The sequence below is a fragment of the Bubalus bubalis genome, chromosome X (assembly GCF_019923935.1).
Source record: "Bubalus bubalis isolate 160015118507 breed Murrah chromosome X, NDDB_SH_1, whole genome shotgun sequence".
In the NCBI taxonomy this organism is placed as follows: domain Eukaryota; kingdom Metazoa; phylum Chordata; class Mammalia; order Artiodactyla; family Bovidae; genus Bubalus; species Bubalus bubalis.
This window is the reverse complement of record NC_059181.1, coordinates 128,245,521-128,265,875: the sequence shown is the minus strand read 5'-3', so window position 1 is coordinate 128,265,875 and position 20,355 is coordinate 128,245,521. Positions and strand designations below refer to the sequence as shown.

Below are 20,355 nucleotides of genomic sequence, written 5' to 3'. Positions count from 1 at the left end.
CCAGCCTTTGGGTCCTTTAGATTTCCAAGCCTGGTGTAAGACTTGGGGGGCCTCAGGCTGAGAGAGATAACCCTGTGAGCCAAAGTAAGGCTGCAGATGGAAAGCCTGATCATTAGTAAGGCTCAAGAGAAATGTAACTACACCACTGGACTTGCGTTAAGATTTATTGGTCCATTCCCACCACATTTTACTTCTTCCACTTTCATTCCTGGTAACGGCCATCAGTTAGTGATTGTTCCCAGCCGAGACTGGCAGACTCAGTCCACTAATGGCAGAACTGAGAGCAAAGTGGGATTTGCTACTCCGAGCCATCGTCCCAGACGCTAAGACAGGGAGATTGTTTCTCAGTGTTTTACACTGCCATTTCTGCTCACCCTTTAATGAATGCTTTCTGTCCATAAATGAAGCAGAGATGGAAGAAGAGGTGAATAAGTGCTCACATAAATTGCAGTGGGTCAACCACAAATACAGGCTTTCAAAAAAATTGTTCTTTTTTTTTTTATGTCTAGGTTAAGGTGCTTGCTGATTTCTAAAGTACTTCCTGGGTTTGATTAGTGTAGCAGATGCATCAAAAATTGCTATTTCCAACCTTTATTTTGTGATTAGTGCATCAGGGTAGAAGGTCTCTTTTCAAAGAAAAGATAAAGATCAGAATATAATGCATGCTTTTCACCGTTATCCGACTCTTACTGACTCACTGGTCACATGCTAGGTAATGGATATGGAAATTGAAATCAGCAGGCTCTGAAAAGCTATGGTTGACTTTTACTTTTAGCTTTTGGGCACATGGGTTTCTTTTTAGGTGTGATTCATATCTACAGGGGCAAATTGGTAAATGGTGGAAGAAATGCTTTTTTAGCTCATACTGTATTTGTGTGCATAACAACTGCACAGGTTTAGCAGGTTCTTTTCTGCGATCCTGAATCCTGTCCTGGGGCTGGAATGGTTGTGTGCGTGGGCAGGCTGACCATCCATGCCCTGTTGCTTTACAGCTTGGCTTTGGATCGTTCCTTGGAATCATTGGATCAAACCTCGTGGAGAACAAACGGCAGATGGTAAGTTTTCATGGCTACACAATCAGACCACCTCTTCATCTGAAAGAGCTCAACATTTCTGTGGATGGGTAACACACTTCCTAAGGTTGCCCACATTGGACCACAAAAGGAACAGCTACCTTCCCCTAAGCTTCCAGGAAACTTGTTGTAAAGCGACCCTGTGGTGTGGGACTTGTTCTCACCTTGCCTGATGCTCGCTCAGTTGCACAGCTCATCTCCTTAAGTCACAAGGATAGAATAATCTGTATCTTCCCCTTTGCTTTTCCCCTCATCAGTGAATGAGTGCACCAGCCTAGCCAGTCAGGCCACTGTCCTCACTTGGGGTGCCTTTGCTACTCTGATTCCTGCATTCAATGGCCACCCTTATCCCTCCCTCTCTGATGTATAGCCTGAGATTTCCATCTAAGGGACTTGAATTAACAGAACAAATACATATAGGGCACAAGAAGACAAAATTACAAAGCTGGTCTCCGATAGTCCCATGACCCTTGGTTCAAAGCTACCTGTGTGATGAAGTGAAGAGGAAGGATGGGCATATACTGGGAGGTAAAAGTCACCAAATTCTCTGTCCGAATGGGGCCCTGCAAGGGCAAGCTGTTGTGTCTTCCTGCTTCAGCCTGAGAAGGCTTCGTAGAGGGCAAGAGAAGAAAGTACAGACTGAATTGCAAGCTTATTGCAGTTTTATAGGCTTGTAAATCAAGAGGCCTGGTGAGTGGTCAGATGGTGGACTGATTAGGCTCCCCAGTACAAGTCTCCGTGGCATCTAGACTTTGATAATGGAGTCTATTTAACAGCAAGTTTAATCAGATAACGTAATAGCTCCAGGGACAGAGAACTCTAACCATATGTTCTCCGCCAGCAATGTGGGGAGTCGGCCTCAGGGGAGTTCTCATAGTCCTCTTCTTCCATGTCACCTGGGCTCTCCCACAGCCGGTTGTGTTTGCACTTTGGATTTAAATTATTCAAAATAATAAGGGAGTTCTAATTGTAGAGCTGATCATAGCATAGCTAATAATGCCAATTTCATGACATCGTTCATCCATTATTTACCAATCCTCTGTACTGCTGTGAAGTGAGATTTATGGGACAAGGTTTCTGAACGACTCCCAAAGGAGATCTGTATTTCCTTGTAGCCTGTTGAGATGGGTCTTATGCCTGGAGAGCAGCCTAATGTCATCCTATTTCTCCCCTTCCCCCACAAAAGCACCTCAAGGAGTGTTGTTTTGAGGGTCACCAAGGGCAGATGGGGGCTTCCCGCGTGGCTCAGATGGTAAAGAATCTGCCTGCAATGCAAGAGACCTGGGTTCAGTCCCTGGGTCAGGAAGATCCCCTGGAGGAGGGCATGGCTACCTACTCAGTATTCTTGCCTAGAAAATCCCATGGAGAGAGGAGCCTGGCAGGTTTCAGTCCTTGGGGTCGCAAAGACTGGGACACGGCTGAGCAACTAACACTTTCACAAGGGTGGATGGTGGGCTCAGGCAGTACCTACTCCCGACCCTGGAAACACCTGGAAATGCCTACCTTCTCACTGGATTGTATTATTACCCTTGTAATGGAGACACATTATTAGGAAAATTTCTGTTACCTAACATGATCAGAGAATAGGGCAGTCTAGTTCCAGCAAACAATTTTTGTACTTGAATTTTTTTGTATTGACTGCACAGAATTGATCAATTTCAGAGACTTCAACCCTTGTAAAATGTCTTTGACATCTAAGCCATAAGTTGTGTGGTCTCCTTCCTCTGTGATGCAGGGCCATGTCGGGTTGTGTGGGGCCTCAGAGTCATGAGGGGTTGGGCAGATCACTGTACTAGGAGTTGGCGGGCACAGGCTCTCCCATAGCCTGGCCAGTGACCTGGGACACATCATTTCCCCTCTCTGAGCCTCCAACTCCACAGTTAATAAAATAGGATTGGACTACATGATGTCAAAGGTCTGAGTCTCAGAGTGGAAGAGCCATGTAGCCTGATTCCTCAGCCTCCTCTTCCTTGGGTACTCACTGACTCACGGAGTAAATTTCTTAGCTTGCCCTGAAAATGTAGGACATGATCCAGTGGCTCCTTCTCTGCATCCCCCTCCCACTCATGCTACTGAAAAGGGCCTCCCCGTGGGGTGGCGTGGAAGGCTAACAGACACTTTTGCTTTGTCCCCCCACAGCTGGTGGCTTCTATCGTCTTTATCAGCTTTGGTGTGATTGCGGCCTTTTGCTGTGCCATAGTTGATGGGGTCTTTGCTGCCAGACACATTGTGAGTATTTTTAGTCTGGGGTTAAAGTAAGTGTGCAATACAAGGAGGCTTCATCGAGCGGGTGTGTGCTGGGTGTATGCTGAGGGCTATGAGGGGTGCGGAAGAAGTAGAAGACAGGATCCCTGTCCCATGGAGGTGACGTCAACATGAGGACCTCACGGAATGCACTACAGAACTGGGGCTGAGCTGGGGGGGTGAACTCTAGGTGCCAGAGTGGTTTACCTTGGGTCAGGCTGGGCTTCCCAGTGGGGGAAGGGCTGGAGGTCGTTGAGATTTGGAAAAGTCAAAGACAAGGGCATTGGGGCCGGGGAATTGGCATTGGGAGTGAGGAGGCAGGGAGAGAGCCCTGGTAGCTGACCTCTCCTTGCCTTCTCCAGCAGCAACAAGAGTGGCCCATGAGGACAGATACGTTGTTTTTGGCATGTGGAATCTAGTTCCTTGACCTGGGCTGGAATCCGTGTGCCCCTGCATTGGGAACGCAGAGTCTTAATCCCTGGACCTCCAGGGAAGTCCCCCAGACACTGTTTCTAGGATCGTTGAACTTTGCTGTCTTCATAGTTGGAGAGGAGTGATGTGATTGGGGTCTGGAGAGAGCCCCAGAACTTAAAGTCTCCAGAACAATCCCAGTCCTGGCATTCAGGCGCCAAGTGCTTCAAATTCTGGAGAAGCTAGGCCTCGAGGAAGGCCTGAAACCCAAATCTGTGCTTCTCAGGGAAACCTGGGATTCGGGTCCTTCCCATGGGCCCCACTAGAGGAACCCTCACCCCTCACTCTGCGCTTTCTTAATCTGGCCTAAGGCCACCTTCTTCCATTGGGCTCAATAGACACAGTGCCCACAACCATGAACTTTTATAGGGTCCCAGAAAAATAGAATTTATTTTCAAATCAGAGGAAAAATGATGACTTTTTAGGCAAAAAAAAAAAAGTTTTCACATGTAATAGAAATTTGTCTTTATACCAATGCAGTCATAACATATAATTAAAATAAATGAAACATCCTATTCAATATTTTGAATGGAGGAAGGAGTCGCAAAAGGCAATAGTCCTAGGAAGGTCATAGCGTGGCCCTGATCTGGCCCACGAATCCCAAGCAAGAGTCAGCTAAGCTGCTTACTGAGCCCCCACAACCCACTCAGACACTTATTTTTATCCCCTACTGAACCAACAGCGAAAATGAAAACATAAAGCAATTAAAAATCCATAAATAAAAAAGAAAATGAAAACATCCTGTGAACTAGTTGGAACTGTGTATTTTCTAAAACAAGTGAATTAGAGCAAAATTGAATCATAGAATATTCTGTAGATCAATGATATTTTATTCCATTTCAGTCTTTGGCTAACAGTGCAGGTTAGCCTGAGGGAGAGTCCTGGGTATGGATGATCTGGGCAAGGGTGATTTGCAACATTGTTTTAATCCCAACTTGTTCTTGGACTCTCCTCCCAAACTTAAGAGTCAGTCCCTCACTTGCCAAGCTTAGTGGAATTCACATAGTCAGTGTTGGTGTGTAAGGAGATCATTTCTGAGCAGGGGGAAAAGTATGGGGTGGGAGAGAGACGTTTTTTGCCCAGTTCTCTTTTGGGGCCAAGAATACATCGGTTCCTATATCAGATCCATCCCTTATTATTTTAGCTGACAGCAGCCATCTTTTTCTTTTTGAAAAGGCAAATGACACAACAGGAACTTGTGACATCCACTCTCCTACCACCCTAACAACCCTAAAATAGCGATTCTATCACATAGGCAATTTTCACATATTACCCTCTGAGAATATATACCTATTTTTGTAGCATGCTTATAGTCACTCATAGTATTGTGTGCTGTTTTGTTCCAACAGGCGCCATCTTAATGACAATAATTGTTTTTGTGTGGTGAATTTAGCGTTTCAATGTGCCTTGACATCTATTATCTCATTTGAGACCCACAACCATCCTGTGGGATATGTAGGGCAGGCATGATTATCCCCATTTGACAAGCACTCTTAACTCGGAGGCAGTCTCCATGGCAACACAGGCATAGTGGCCAAGAAGCCTGTGGTAGATTTTCATGGCATCATGAGCTAAAATGGCTTCCTCCTTTTCCCTCCTCTTCCCACTTCTAATTTTTTTTTAAACAGCTTTATTGAGACATAGTTCACATCTCATCTAATTTATCCATCTGAAGCATATAATTCAGAGCTTTTAGTACATTCATGGATATGTGCAAACTATCACCAAATCAATTTTAGAAGGTTTCATCATCCCCCAAACAACCCCATACCTGTTAGCTGCTGCTGCTGCTAAGTCACTTCAGTTGTGTCCAACTCTGAACACGTGCGACCCCATAGATGGCAGCCCACCAGGCTCCCCTGTCCCTGGGGATTCTCCAGGCAAGAACACTGGAGTGGGTTGCCATTTCCTTCTCCAATGCATGAAAGTGAAAAGTGAAAGTGAAGTCACTCAGTCGTGTCCGACTCAGCGACCCCATGGACTGCAGCCTTCCAGGCTCCTCCATCCATGGGATTTTCCAGGCAAGAGTACTCGAGTAGGGTGCCACTGCCTTCTCCATACCTGTTAGCTATCACCTCCCTAATCTGCCTGCTCCTCCAAGTCCTAGGCAACCACTAATCTACTCTCTTTTTCTATAGATTTCCCTTTATTAGTTAACATTTCATATTAATGTCATTATATAATATGTGGTTTTCTGTGACATCTCTTACTTAGTATAATGTTTTCTACATTCATCCATATTGTACCGTATGTCAGTGCTTCCTTTCTTTTTATGGCCTAATAATATTCCATTGTATGGATATACCACACTTTGGTAGTTCATTCACCAGTTGATGGACATACAGTTGTTTCCACCTTTTGGCTTTTATGAATAATGCTGCTATAAACATTTGTGTACCAGTTTCTCTGTGGACCTATGTTTTCATTTTCTTTGTGCATGATTCGAAGTATTGGGTCATATGGTAACTATATTTAACCTTTTGAAGAACTGCCAATTTTCCAAAGTGGCTGCATCATTTTATAGTTGCACTGGAAGTGTCTGAGTGTGCCAGTCTCCCATTATTAGCTGACTTGTTAATTCTAACCATCCTAGCAGGTATGAGATGGTTTCTCATTGTGGTTTTAATTTGCATTTCCCTGACTTCTAAACTCCAAAAGGTTTTCATTGGTGGCCTTAGCCAAAAGGCAATGGAAGAAAAATCTAAATTATATTTACTGGAAGTTTCTTCCAGCCTCTGACTCTAGGTCATCTGTACCTCCTGCTGGTAGTGGCCTGCAGCAGAGCATTTGATGCAAGGGTTTGGGGTAAAGCTGGATGAGTCTTTGAGAAAACCTTTTTGCCTATACTGTACCTGTCCTGAGACATCTACCAGTCCTCACTGACACCCAGTTCTGGTTTTTTTTTTTTTTTTTACTTCCATATGTGACATGACCCTGTGAAGTTTTGAGGAAGGAGGCTTTATTAATCAATGGTGATATCTGTTGGTCAGCTTAAATGAAAGGCACATTTGGACTCCAGCACTGCTTGGGTGGGTTAGAACCAGCCTTTCCTGTTGTGGAGCCCCTTTAACCTCATGGTGCCCTGTCCTTTTGTTTATTTTTTGGCTGCATCCCATGGCATGTGGGAATCCAGTTCTCTGACCAGGGATTGAACGTGTTGCCCCTGCAAGTCTTAACCACTGGGCCACCAGGGAAGTCCCATGGTGCCCAGTCCTTTGGCTCAGGGGCATATGAGCTTCACCTGCCTTCTGACACAGCCCTCTGAATGTGTCTCATTCCTTCTCTCCCTTGCCTCCAATTTCCTTCCTTTCCCTTCCCTGAAGATAGCCATTAACTAGCCGGGAAAGTCACATCACCTTCTTGTGGCAGTTTCTTCTCTTCTACCTGGACGTAATAGGAACTTAGTTACCTCTCAGGGGTAACATGAGGACGGTATGAAATCATGGGCATGAAGGCACCCTGAGAAGGGCCTGGCCCTGAGCACTCAGACTCTCAGTGGAAGGCAGCCAGTGGCCAGCGCTCAGACCGGCCATTGCTCGCCCTTCAGGCATAAATAAAAGGCTGACGGCCAGCTCAGTGGCCTTTTCTTACCTGCCAGTCACATGGGCTTATTCCTTCCCTGGGGCCTCAGTGCAGAAGGGCAGCCACAGGCAGCACACGGGCCACCATCACACACACACACACACACACACACACACACACACGTCGATCTTCGTTTAGGCAGTTGGCAGCTGAATGCTCTTAGTAGAACCAGGAGGTCAGGAGGTTACAACCAGCACATCGAGCCTCGGCCCTGCCACAACCGTGGAATGATAACTACTTCTACCGTTGCCCAAATGGGGACAATAAACCCTGCCAGTCGTGACCATGAGAACCCTCATGCCTTCCAGCCTGACTCCAGGCTGAGCCCCAGGGCAGGATACTTTGAGAACACAGAGCAGCTAGGTAGAAGCAACTGGACGGGGTGGCAGACAGGGAGGCAGGGGGCACATGGGTGTCAGGTACAGGAGATGCTCAATCACATGTGTGGGGGCAAGCAGCCATCAGGATGATTGGCAGTGGTGAGAGAAGTGGGTTCAGTGGGGATGGGGCAATAGATAAATTCCCTCTGCCAGGGTGCTTTGGCCCACCTCCAAAGGTCAGTTTGTATAAACTGCTGATCCTGTGCTAACCTGCTCTTGGCTGAAGGTCCCTCCCACTCAGGGGATGTTTAGTGTCCTGTAAAAGTTGGGCAGCATCCCCTGCCTGCCAACTTCTGGGCAGCACTGGGTGGCATCTGTCTGTCCCACCCCAATGCACACCCCCCTCCCCTCCTCGCCCCATGCCTGAGAGCTCCCTCACAGGCAGCTGGCCAAACCAGCAGGGCTAGTCAACTTTTCCTGGGCTTTAGCAGTACTTTTGGAGTTCACTGTCTTTTTCTAATCTGTGTAGTTGAGTGAAAATGGCTCATAGTTCAGTTGAGTTAAAACCTAGTGTGGGCTCCGTGGCTGCCCATCCCCCTGGGATTTGCTTCCTGAGCTCTTCTTTCTGGAAAAGCTATTGCAATGACAACAGGGAGGATGCATCAGCCTGCCCTGGTCCTGTCCTCAGGTGATGAGACCTCATTGTTGGAGCTGGCCTCCCTCCGTTGCAGAGGGTCATGTCGTGATCATCTGGAGTTTTGACTCCTGTTCCCTGGGGATTCTTTGCAAAGAGACAAAGACCAGAAATAAAAGAAAACCAGAATGGAAATGTTAAGAAACACATTTCTCAATCAATTTCCTAATTTCTCATTAACTAAGTGGCCCAATAGAAAGTAGTTATTAGAACATTTTTATCTGATCCTCACAGAAATTAACCCAACACTACCTGGTCTGGGATGTGTGTGTGTTCAAATCTTTTCTTACCCATCAGAGCACTTGCCACTTTGTTTTCCAAAGTCCAAAGCCTTTTGGTTTGCTGTTTCCCTTTCCAGGATCTGAAGCCCCTCTATGCTAACCGGTGCCACTATGTCCCCAAGACATCTCAGAAGGAAGCTGAGGAGGTAAGAGCCAGAATGGGGTTACCCGTCTTACCTTTGGGAAAAGTCTCCTGTTCTGCTTAGAACCCTTTTTCTTTAACTCTCTTCCCGAGGCCTGCAGCTTGCTGTGAGGTGTCTTTAGTTGATTTGTTTAGTGGTTCAGTTCAAGGCAAGGTGCTAATGGGGCCACGGTCATAGTTTAGCACGTCCTGAGGCCTAATCAGATTCACTTTGTTCTGTGGTCACAGGCTGCCCCTCTGACCCCAACAGGCAGCCTCTCTGTGTGTGGCTTTGATCCTGAGAGGGACAGAGGAGAGTACAGAGGCCATAGGCAGGTCGTTCCCCACATCTGCGGAGGATGGTTCAGCTGCCTGGACTTGATGTCTAGCTGGAAGTAAAGTGGGAGGCCCACCAAGGCAGCAGGCCTGGACCCGGGAGGCAGAGCCTGAATCTTACATGCGGGCGGGGTGGTGGCGGCGGTCAGGAGCCAAATGAAGGTCATTGAGAAGCCTGCTTCAATTTGAGGCTCTGGGGCAGCTGTCGGCCTGGCCCTGACTCCCCTGGTGTCATGACACCCCCAGGAGACCAGTCTGATGATGCTTGTGTGGACACGTGAGGTGGTATCTCTCCCACCCCACACAGCTCTCCTTGGGTCCCTTCACCTCATGGAGAAGCCGAGGCAGTCAGTGGGCGGCTGGGTGAGGTGAGGCTTCAGGTCATTCTCGGAGAGCTTTCATTTCAGCTCACAACCACCCCTCCCCAACCCAGAGAGCCCTTTAACATGAACCTCTACCGTATGCTTCTAGCAACATTGACCATTTGGTTCTCTGCTGCTACTGCTAAGTCGCTTCAGTCGTGTCCGACTCTGTGTGACCCCATAGACGGCAGCCCACCAGGCTCCCCCGTCCCTGGGATTCTCCAGGCAAGAACACTGGAGTGGGCTGCCATTTCCTTCTCCAATGCATGAAAGTGAAAAGTGAAAGTCAAGTCGCTCAGTCATGTCCAACTCTTAGCGACCCCATGGACTGCAGCCTACCAGGCTCCTCCATCCATGGGATTTTCCAGGCAAGAGTACTGGAGTGGGGTGCCATTATGAATCAACCCCCACTCTGAGAATAGTTAGAAAAATGGTAAACTTGTGATTGTTGGAAAAGGCTGAGAAGTGGGTGTAAAATGGTGACTGCATTCCATAAAATGGACCGGCATCAGGGGAAGCCTTCTCCCTAAAATCCAGTGTGAACGGTGCCTGGGGAGGCCGGCAAAGCTATGGCCCTGCTCCCAAGGCATTAGGGCAAGTACTTACATGGTGACTTTGCCACCCACTTGCCCCATTTTCCTTCCCTGATCAGCAATTCACTATTTTTCCCAACTATTCTCGGGTTAGAAAGGAGTAGAAAGATGTACGTGCCGACAGTGTGTCAGAAAGGCTTGAGCTTTTGGATGAAGGACCCAATATAGAAAAAGTGCCTGTTTACCATCCATATTCTCTGTAACACAGCAAAACACATTTACAAGCACTTGGTTGCACCTGTACTGGGGGGAGGGTAGCCTGGAAGATTTCTCACAAACAAAAGACGGTAAATGGAAGTTAATTTTTCCTTTTTTGTGGGCAAACTCGAGATGTATAAAATGTCATTGTTATTCTCTTGATTTCATCATGATCGCATTCTTGTGTTACCTTGGTGACTGTAAAAATATGAATGATGACTTCCATAGGTTCACTTGTAACCCTGGTCCCCCTAACCCTATTTTTCCTGTATAAGGTCATAAGTTCCTCAACCAAAAATTCTCCTTCCGCGAGGGTTATGAGGAACCTTACGCAGGCAGCTCGAGAGGTACTAGTGTACTTCAGACTGCATGTGACCGCCCCTCTGTCTTCCTTCCCCAATGTGGTCCTCTTTCCTCCTGTACCCCGATTCCGCCTCATAGACTCACTTCCTACCGTCCATTTGTTCTTCTGTCCGCCCTTCCATCCGTCCTTCCTCCTCTCCATCTCCACCCTCCAGGGATGGGGTGCTGAGGGCTGTGGCTGAGGCTGGATGTGAGCCCAGCTCCACAGTGACTTGCCTCATGCACGAGATCAGCCAGCCGCCCACCCAGCCCCATCCCGGCTGTGCTTTGGTGTGTTCATTTCACAGCCATCCTTACCGTCTCCATCAGTTCACTAGCTCGCACTGCCAATCCCAGAGGGTCCTGCTCCCACCCAACACCAGCTCACCTGCTCACTGCTGTGTGTCCGCAGGTGAACTGCCCTCACCTCAGCCGTGGATTCTGCACACCTCGCATCCGGGGCAACACCTGCTTCTGCTGTGACCTCTACAACTGCGGCAAGTGAGTGCCAAGCCCCTGGTGGTGTGACCACCATGGGCATGAGAAGGACTAAGTGGGGGAAGGGTGCACAGTAGGGATCAGAGAAGCAGAAGACATTGGTGTGTCCATGGATTTCAGCTGACAGGTGTTACCTGCTGTCTCTGTGCCAGGCAGCATACTAAGTAAGTACTTTCAAAGTGCTGATCTCATTTCATTCTTACCCATGATTTATGTACAATTATTCTTCCCATTTTACAGGTGATAAGACTGAGGCTCAGAGGAAACAGACAACTAGTCCAAGGTCACACAGAATTTGACAATGGTAGAGGGAGGGTTCACACCCAGTTCTAAGTCCAAGTTCAACAACATTCAACAAACAGTTATTGAGCATTTTCTCTGTGCCTGGCCTTGTTCCAGATGTTGGAGATTCAGCAGCAGGAGCCAAAAAAAAAAAAAAAATTCCTTGCCCTCATGGAACTTAGATTTTATTAGGGAAGATAGTCAATGAACACGTGAATATGTAACATGCCAGGTGTCAATCAGAGCCCTGAAAAAAAATGAAGCAGGAAAGGTATAGATAGTTTCAAAGTGTGGAGTGTGAGTACCATGTTGGATAAAAGGAGCCAGGGAAGAGCTCTTTGAGGAGGTGAAATTTGTGAAGAGATCTGAATGATGCCAGAGGGCCAACCAAGTAGATACTTGAGGAAAGAGTATCTCAAGCAAACAGAACAGCAAGTGCAAAGGCCCTGAGGCAGGAGCAGGCTTGGTGGTGCTAGTTCTGCTACAACCACTACTGTTCAATGTTGAAACATCATTTATTCTCTTTCAAAACACATTTAGGTGCCAGAAATACAGAGTCCTGCTGAGGAGCTTGTAGGCCAGCAGGGATGACAGACTTAATGAGCCATTGATTACAGTCTAGTGTGAGAAGTGTGGTGGGGATCTGGGGAGGTACTAGGGAACCTCTCAACACAAAAGACTGGAAGCCAGAGTTGCTGGGGGCGTGGGGGAGGAGGCGTGTCAAGGAGGAGGGGATGTGGCAGCTGAGGCTTAAAAGATAAGGCGGGAGTTAGGAGCAAACTTAAACTAGGGGTGGAGATGGGGAGGGTCTTCCCAGCAGTTGTGGAGTGGGGGTGGTTTTACAAGGTAGTAGGAGGTGAGGAGTAGAGCCCTAGTCATATACTAGACCATAGGAATGCTTTGGGACTTGACCCTGTAAGCAACTGGGAGCCACTGAAGGGTACAGGATGGCAGATGGAGTTGAGTGGCTGGAGACAGCGAGGGAGCCACTGCCAGAGTCCAGGCCAAAGGGAATGGAGCCTAGATGAAGTTGTTGTGGGGATGGTGGAAAGCAGGGAGTACTTGTAAGAGGAATTTAGAAGGTGGAGTAGACAGGAGTGTGTGAACGCGTGATGCAGAACAAAAGTAAATGGACCTGCACGTCACGCACGTGTTTTCTTCCAGCTCTCAGTGCAAGGGGGCTGAGGAGGGGAAGGGAGGAAGGGAAGAGTTGGCAGAAGGATGAAGCTAGATCCAGAGGGGTCAGATGGATGCACTCCTCCTCACTCACACTCCTTACTCTTGGTATTGGGGGACCAGTTTCTTCACTTTGAGGATTAAGACCAGAGGCAGGGGAGGGGGAAGGGGGAGTAGGAGGAGAAGAGAGATTCACCCCAGCCTGTTTACTTTCTCTGCTAGCACTGGTCTCATTTCGTTAAAAGATTTGGCAGTGGAGGAAGAGAAACTGAAAGACTCAAATGAGGTTTGGGGATTATCTGGGGGGTTCAATTATTCATGTTGTAATAATAACTAACACTTGAAAAGGACTTCCCTCAGCAGTGATGGAGAGCTGGCTATAATTGTACTTCCTGAGCCCATCCTTCCAAAAATGATCAAAGAAATGTAAAATAGGTCCTAGGGGATTTGGGGTTATTTTACTATCTTTCCTCTTGCCTCCCCTTATCTGCCTCCCTCCCCCTGCTCAGTCCGCCCCTCTCTTTTTACCTCTTCCCTCCTTTGGACAACCTGTCCTCTGGCCAGGTCTCCTTTTTCCCTTCCCAGGCCTCCTGAGATCCCAGGAGGTGAGAAGAGGCGGGCTGGGAGGGCTGACAAGTGATTCCTCGAGGGCACACCTTTCTCTCTGCAATTAGGTGTGTTTCTGAAAAAGGTCTGAATAAACTAAATCCTACTTTAATTTCCATTTAGCTGAGCCCTTAGGTGAACTTTTTTTTAAAGTGGAGACTCAAGCCCAATTTATCTTCGTGTCAATCTGAACTTCATAATCAGTGGCTTTCTTAAAGCAAGTTATGCCAGGGTTGTCTTCAAGGCCCTAAAGAAATTTTATGAGGAGCTCTGCTAAAAGTCTGGGTTCCCTAAAGGCAGCAAACATGACTTCATCTTATCTGTATCCTCAGGCCCCAGCACAGGACTGGGCTCGATTAAAAAACCTGATGACAAGGGAGTGACATGTATTGGAAAGGATCAAAAAGAGGAACACCCTTTTCTCCAGGAATATAAAGTATTAGACCAGGTGACTAAGAGGGCTATGGGTGGAGAGTGGGGGTGCGGGGTGTGGGTACTGCTCATAAAGGCCTTTGAGCTGGAAATGCTGCTCACCCACCTGATGTCTGGAGACCAGCTTCAGGCGGTCATCGAGTCCTTGCCCAGGTCTGTAACGTTGAGATTCCGATGGCAAAGCCACCAGGAAAGCACTTCCTGAGCTTTTCTTCAGGAAACCGTCCCATGCAATCAGAAACCAAGGCTGTGAGACTTCAGAGGCGATGATCCTACAATATAAGGAAAAGATTTTCCTTGACCTGAGGCTTTTCCCAGCCAGCTCGAAGGAGACCTAACTTCTAAGCCTAAATATAGCTAGCTGCAAGCCTTCTAAGGCTCAGAGACTTTAATTTTGCCAAATGCATATTTGTTTTCCTCACACAAAGCCTATTTTTAATCAATTGCCAGCTCCTCCAGTCCATTTCCTGGAAAGGAGGCCAAGAAAAAAAAAGTGGAAACAAAAACATCAGGCAGTCATTTGTAGGGCACTACGGAAACAGAGTTTCTACTGTCCCCTTGAAGCCACAGACCTTCTTTGACGTCAGGGGCAGTGAGGTTTTAACACCAAACCTAGATGATTCTGTTTCAGCCTATGCAGGAAGGTGGTTTCTTTAGGATACAGCTCCTCAGCGGCTGCCTTCTAGCCTTCCCTTGGCTTTGGAGAGGTCAAGTCAATATCACTGGTTTTTGTCGTGTAACCTACAGGAAGCGAAAGGACATGGGGGTGGTTTGTGAACTGCCGCCACTGGTAATAAAATGAAAGACGATAGCTCGCTTTCATCCGTTCCTCCCTTGAGCTCCTACTATGTGCCAGGGATTGTTCTAGAAGAATACATATTGATAAAATAACATTTTGCCCTTAAGTAACTGAGTTTACCAGGGGGATCATGGGGAGGTGGAGAAATGTGTCCAGAGGTGGCACACAGCCTCTATCTGTCCATGGGGAGTTGGTGAATAATTCCAGGCCCTTATGGAAGAGCAGAAGGATGCCCTTTGGCTTTATCCAAGATCCAGTGCCTCCTAATTTGTTGAGTGGGGACTGAAACGAAGAGAGGTTATCTGTTTCTCCAGATATACCCAGCAAGTTAAGAGCAAGTGGGTGAAAGCCCAGATTGGGTAATCAGTCTTATGATCAATGCAATGATCTGTCTTTGAACTCAATTACTCATTCCCCAAGTATCTGTTGATGACCCACAACAATTCTCTCACTGAGCTCAGAGGCAGTGAGGGAGACACAACAGAAGTGTAAGAGATAACCTTGCCCTCCAGAGGTTAGAATTTAGATGGAGCTATCATGTCCACCTTGGCCTTGGTTGCAGCTTCAGCTCTAATTAGGCTCCAGGTAAACATCGGATCAAATGAATAGCTGCATTACTGATATATGCAAAGTGCCGGACTAAGAAGAACAGACTGAGGCTGTGGGAGCCCAGGGAGAAAGGTGATGAATGGGCACTGGAGTCCTTGAAGAATGAGACGAGTGTGTGGAAGCTTTGTGCAGTGGGAGAGATCAGGAGAGGCTGAGAACAGACCGCAGTACCTCCCATGCAGGGGGAGAAATCTGAACAAAGGTCTGGAATAACTACCCCACCTGGCTAGTTTGGTGCTTCTGAGGACCAGCCTGGCTGGAGTGTGGATTCCATTTTGGAGTCGGATCATGGCAGACTGAGGAATTGGGGCACATTTTCCTGAAGGTAATGGAGAGCTGTGGAAGGGTTTTGATTAGCTGAATGACTTAGTATTTTAAATGTGTTAGGAAGCTGAAGCAGGCTGTGGTGGGCTCTGGAAGGAGACTTTGCAGTCATGAAAATTTGAAGGTGGGAGCTGTGAGAATACAAAAGATGAAATTTCAGAGGAAGTTCTGCCCCAAGACTGAACCAAATGGAATCATGAATCTCAAACAGAAACAAACCACATTAATTTGCTAAACCCTTAACCAGATCTAGTATTAATGTTCTTTTGCTTCATGGCTCTGTAAAAATAACATAGTAGCTGCTGAACCCGTTCAAACTGAAACCAAACATATATTCTCTACAATTATTGAATATTTTTCAACGAACTACTAACCAAGCCCCATGTTGTGGTCTGTGTCCTTATAAAGCATCACTACTTTTAAGAACACAATTCAGGGGTTTGAATCATTTTGCCAGAGGCTGGCTCTTAGAAGGGAAATAAAACAGCTACAGTGTTCAGGTGGTAGAGTACTGCGAGAGTACTTGTATTGTGCTGGAATACTACTTTCATGCATTCACTTGTGAAACCCCCCAGGCTCAGAGAGGTTAAGAAAGTTGCTCAAGGTCAGACAGCAAATAAGTGACAGAGCCAAGGTTCAAGCGCAGTCTGCCTCCAGATCTGCTCACTGTACTGCCCATCTATATATCTACAGGTGTTACCAGCCTGCCCTTGGTGTATTAGGATGTAAGCACTTCACTACTTTCAGAGATAACTTGGGAGAAGTCAGAAGCTGATTCTCAAACCTCCCCTGCATCCCTACAACCCTACACTCACCATTCCACACAGGGCTCCCCTGTAAAGGGGAGCATCCTTGTAGAGCAGTGCCTTTTTGAGCAGTAAGTCATCTGTGTATCTTCCTTGTCCCATCCCCAGGCCTGAGTACTGTGCCCACTAATAGGAGGCGCTCAGTGTATGCTTCCAGGCGGTGTCCAGCTATGTTCCCCCAAATCCTGAAATCCAGTTCAAATTCTGGTGAATTGAAACACTGTTAAAATTCCACTGTGGAAGCTTACTGTTTAACACAGTGGGTCTCAAAGATCAATGAACTCAGTTAACACAAATCCCAGAGCCTCACCCCCAGTGGCGGGACCTCAGAGTCTGCATGTTTAACCATCTCTTTCTCAAAGATGTATGCACACACACAGAGACGCACAGAGGCACTCACAAATAATACACTGACACACACAGGCTGGCACACAGATATACAAACAGATGATTTTGACACAGGCTGTCCCATAACCACACTGGTTTAAATTCTTTAGAGATACACTGGTTTTACAAAATTCTAAGATAATTCATCTGTAAAGTTTAAAAGTCTTGTGTGAATAATCTCTCCCTGATTCATTTTGGAGGTTAACCTTTATTTATTTATTTTTTTCATTTTTGGTGTTCTTATAGCAGGAGAGTTGCATGTAACAACCATACTGATGCCAGGGTGTTTGGTTGTAAGTTTAAGAATCAGTGTTTGAGATTCATTACTGATTCCAGTGGCCAAGTTGTAAACTGATTTGCAACGTCCAGAAAGACAGGAACTTTTGTTTAATTAATTTAACAGCTAACACCTTTCCTCAGTGTGTGAAAGTGTGTGGAGATTTCTCTTCCTCTTTTTGTAAAAGCCTCCAATCCCGTCGGATTAGGACCCCACCCTTAGACCTTAGGGGCTTCCCAGGTGGCGGTAGTAGTAAAGAACCCGCCTGCCAGTGCAGGAGATGCAAGAGACTCAGGTTTGATCCCTGGGTTGGGAAAATCCCCTGGAGAAGGGAATGGCAACCCACTCCAGTATTCTTGTCTGGAGAATTCCATGGACAGAGGAACCTGGCAGGCTACAGTCCATGGGGTTGCAAAGAGTCAGACACAACTGAGCACTTAACAGTATCCTGTACCTTAGACTTTATGATCTAACCTTAATTTATTATCTCCTAAAAAGCCCTTCTCCAAATACAGTCACTTTGGAAGTTAGGGTTTCAATATATGAGTTTCAGAGGGGGACACAATTCAGTTCATAGAAAGTAGTGGGCTAGAGAATGATGGGGCTGGATGGGGGATTATCTTTGGACAGAGTGCTCAGGGAAGGTCTCTCTGAGGAGGCGCTATTCAGTATTTGTGCAGGAACTCAGCTTTAGCACTTTATTGGGACGTTCTTTTTTGGCATTTCGTTTTGTTTTGAGAAAGGAAATACTGAAATCATTGAAGCCTGAATTCAGATCCCAGTTCTACTGCTTACAATTTGAGGAAGTTCCTAACCTCTCTGTGCTTCAGTTTCTTCATCTGTAAAATGGGAATGGGGACTAATACTTACATCATAAATATTGTAAGGATTCACAGTGCAGCCTAATAGAACTTTCTGTGATGACAGAAATGCTCTGTCCAGTATAGTAACCAGCCACTAGCATGACCCTTAAAAGTGTGGTTGCTGAGCATTTAACGTGTGCCTAAGCGTCTGCCTACAATGCGGGAGACCCAGATTCAATCCCTGGGTCGGGAAGATCCCCTGGAGAAGGAAATGGCAACCCACTCCAGTATTCTTGCCTGGAAAATCCCATGGACTGAGGAGCCTGGTAGGCTACAGTCCATGGGGTCGCAAAGAGTCAGACACGACTGAGCGACTTCACTTTCACTAGTGAGATGGAAGAACTGAATTTTTAACTTAATTTTAATAGACACCTGTTGACTAGGAGCTGCCATAGTAGCATAGATGTGATGAACCCATGTCTGTAAAATGCTTAGCCCCGTGCCTACACACAGCAGGTATTAATAATTCCCATTTAGGATTAACATTAGCGATGGTAACAAGTATTTCTCTGGCAGATAGGAGGGGTTTGGGGGAGGGGGATAAACAGCAGTGACACTTTGATTCATTATACTATCTTTATCCCCAAGTGCATTCTTGGCTTCCGTGTCCATTATGATAGTGCCCCACGTGACCCCCTGTCTTTTCACTGGGCTGCATGGTAGCCAAAGCCCTGGGGGACAGCTTGCTCCCTGGCGACTGACTGGGTGCCCTTCTCCCCTTCCAGCCGGGTAGAGATCACTGGTGGCTACTACGAGTACATCGACGTCAGCAGCTGCCAGGATATCATCCACCTCTACCACCTGCTCTGGTCTGCCACCATCCTCAACATCGTTGGCCTCTTCCTGGGCATCATCACTGCCGCTGTCCTGGGGGGCTTTAAGGACATGGTAAGGAAGGAAGTGACTTCGAATTTCCACAGAGGCCCCTCTTCCTGTAAAGGGTGGGGCAAGGCTCAGTGGGTGGGGGCCATGGGGACCCACGTTTTGAAGGGAGGAACAGAAACCATTGCTTCAAGAATGTAGCTGCCTTGGAGGGGGTGGGGAGGGTGGGATTTCCTGGCGGTCCAGTGATTAGGACTCCCTGCTTTCACTGCCCAGGGCGCCGGTTCAATCCCTGGTCCGGGAAGTGAGGTTCCACAAGCCACATGGCATATGGCACAGCCAAAGGAAAAAAAAATGTAGCTGACTTCAAACATCTTAAGTCGAAGGAGCCAGGTCATGTCCTCAGCCTGCAAACATGTCTTGTTAACATGAGACACTGCCTGTGTTTTTGATGCACATTCTGGGGACGGGTGGGGTTCATGCTGGTTATGTAAACATAGCCTGTCATTACCCCAACTCATCCCACACACACTTTTAGTAGAATATCTTTTGGGGTAGTTTTTCCTGTTACAGACTTTGGGAGAGCTGGAAGGAAAGACGTTTTTTAGCTACAGGTAAGAAGTACGGCTGTCTCCCCCTCCCCAGGAATTTCCTCCTGCAGTTTCTCCAGAAAGAGTGAAAGTGAAAGCCCAGCCTCAGGCTGAGCTGCTTGTCCATATTCACATGGGTGTGAATGTGCATCTCAGGGCTCAGCACCCAGGAGGTCCTCCATAGTCCTGGGGGCCTTCCCTCTTTTGCTTTTAAAGCATTTCAAAGCTTTTGTTTGTTTATTTAATAAACCTTGATCTCTAATTATGGAGATAATACCTTTAGAGCTCTGGTTCTCAACCTGGCCTCCGATTATAATACAATCACCTGAGGTGCTTTAAAAAACCTGCCAGCCTGGGCCACTCCTCCAGAATGCCAATTAAATGGGTCTAAATTGAAGCTCAGGCAGCAGTACTTTTATTTTTATTTTTTTATGCTATAAGTTTATTTACAAACATATCTAGGATGCTGAGTTCAAGGGATTGATCCTTTTAAGAGACTGCACCTCTTAATATGCTCCTCTTCCTATCTGTCTCATGGATTACTTTTTAAGCAGTTGGTGTCTTACTATAAAGAAAGGTGCAGCAAATCCAGACCCAAAGAACAAAGTCATCATAGCTAGTAATCTCCACTTGTTTTCCACTGAAAATGGTATATTCTTCCCTGGACCCTCCTCATAGTGGCTCCGACGAACCACTGAGGTTGTGAACCTCCGGATGCTCTGTCCCAACATAGCGCTGTTGGACACTCTACAAAAGAACCAGAGACCGGAGGCGGAAGAAATGGCGGCTGCAAACCTTCCGCTCCTTGCCTCACGACCTTGCTCCTCTAACTGCAAGGATCAAAAGGGCAGCAGTACTTTTAAAAAAGCCCTCCTAGTGATTCCAGTCTGTGGCTATACTGCGTGCATGCTCTGTTGCTCAGTTGTGTCTGACTCTGCGACCCCATGGACTGTAGCCCGCCAGGCTCCTCTGTCCATGGCATTCTCCAGGCAAGAGTACTGGAGTGGGTTGCCATGCCCTCCTCCAGGGGATCTTCTCAACCCATGGGATCGAAGCCGCGTCTCCTGCACATGTCTTGCATTGCCTATGGAGTCTTTACTGCTGAGTCACCGGGGAAGCCCCAAGGTTGGGTAGGGTTGCTTTAAAGGAATGTTCCCCCATGTCTAGGAAATTATTTTGTGCCTTAAAAGGGCTTCCTTTGATCCCAGAAATGACACAGATAACCCCTAGGCCCTTGGCTGTTTCTGTCCCATTTGCAGGGTGGCTG

At 47.1% G+C, this 20,355-nt stretch overlaps 2 protein-coding genes across 3 annotated transcripts in view; one reads left to right on the top strand and one right to left on the bottom strand.

Annotated features, from left to right (window-relative positions):
- The window catches only part of TMEM255A (transmembrane protein 255A), a 47,458-nt gene that overhangs the window by 14,404 nt on the left and 12,699 nt on the right, over positions 1-20,355 (top strand). Inside the window, exons 3-8 of one of the 2 annotated variants that reach the window (XM_006048793.3) lie at positions 993-1,055; positions 3,213-3,302; positions 8,743-8,811; positions 10,551-10,622; positions 11,030-11,118; positions 18,402-18,564. In XM_006048793.3, the coding sequence (XP_006048855.2) occupies positions 993-1,055; positions 3,213-3,302; positions 8,743-8,811; positions 10,551-10,622; positions 11,030-11,118; positions 18,402-18,564 (546 nt within the window). The remainder of the gene's footprint in view (positions 1-992; positions 1,056-3,212; positions 3,303-8,742; positions 8,812-10,550; positions 10,623-11,029; positions 11,119-18,401; positions 18,565-20,355) is intronic. The other variant, XM_006048794.3, reaches the window with a different exon arrangement.
- On the bottom strand, positions 19,617-19,856 carry LOC102391265 (cytochrome c oxidase subunit 7C, mitochondrial). The gene has a single exon (XM_006048790.4). The coding sequence runs from the start codon at positions 19,817-19,819 to the stop codon at positions 19,628-19,630; it is 192 nt and encodes a 63-aa protein (XP_006048852.1). The 5' UTR covers positions 19,820-19,856; the 3' UTR covers positions 19,617-19,627.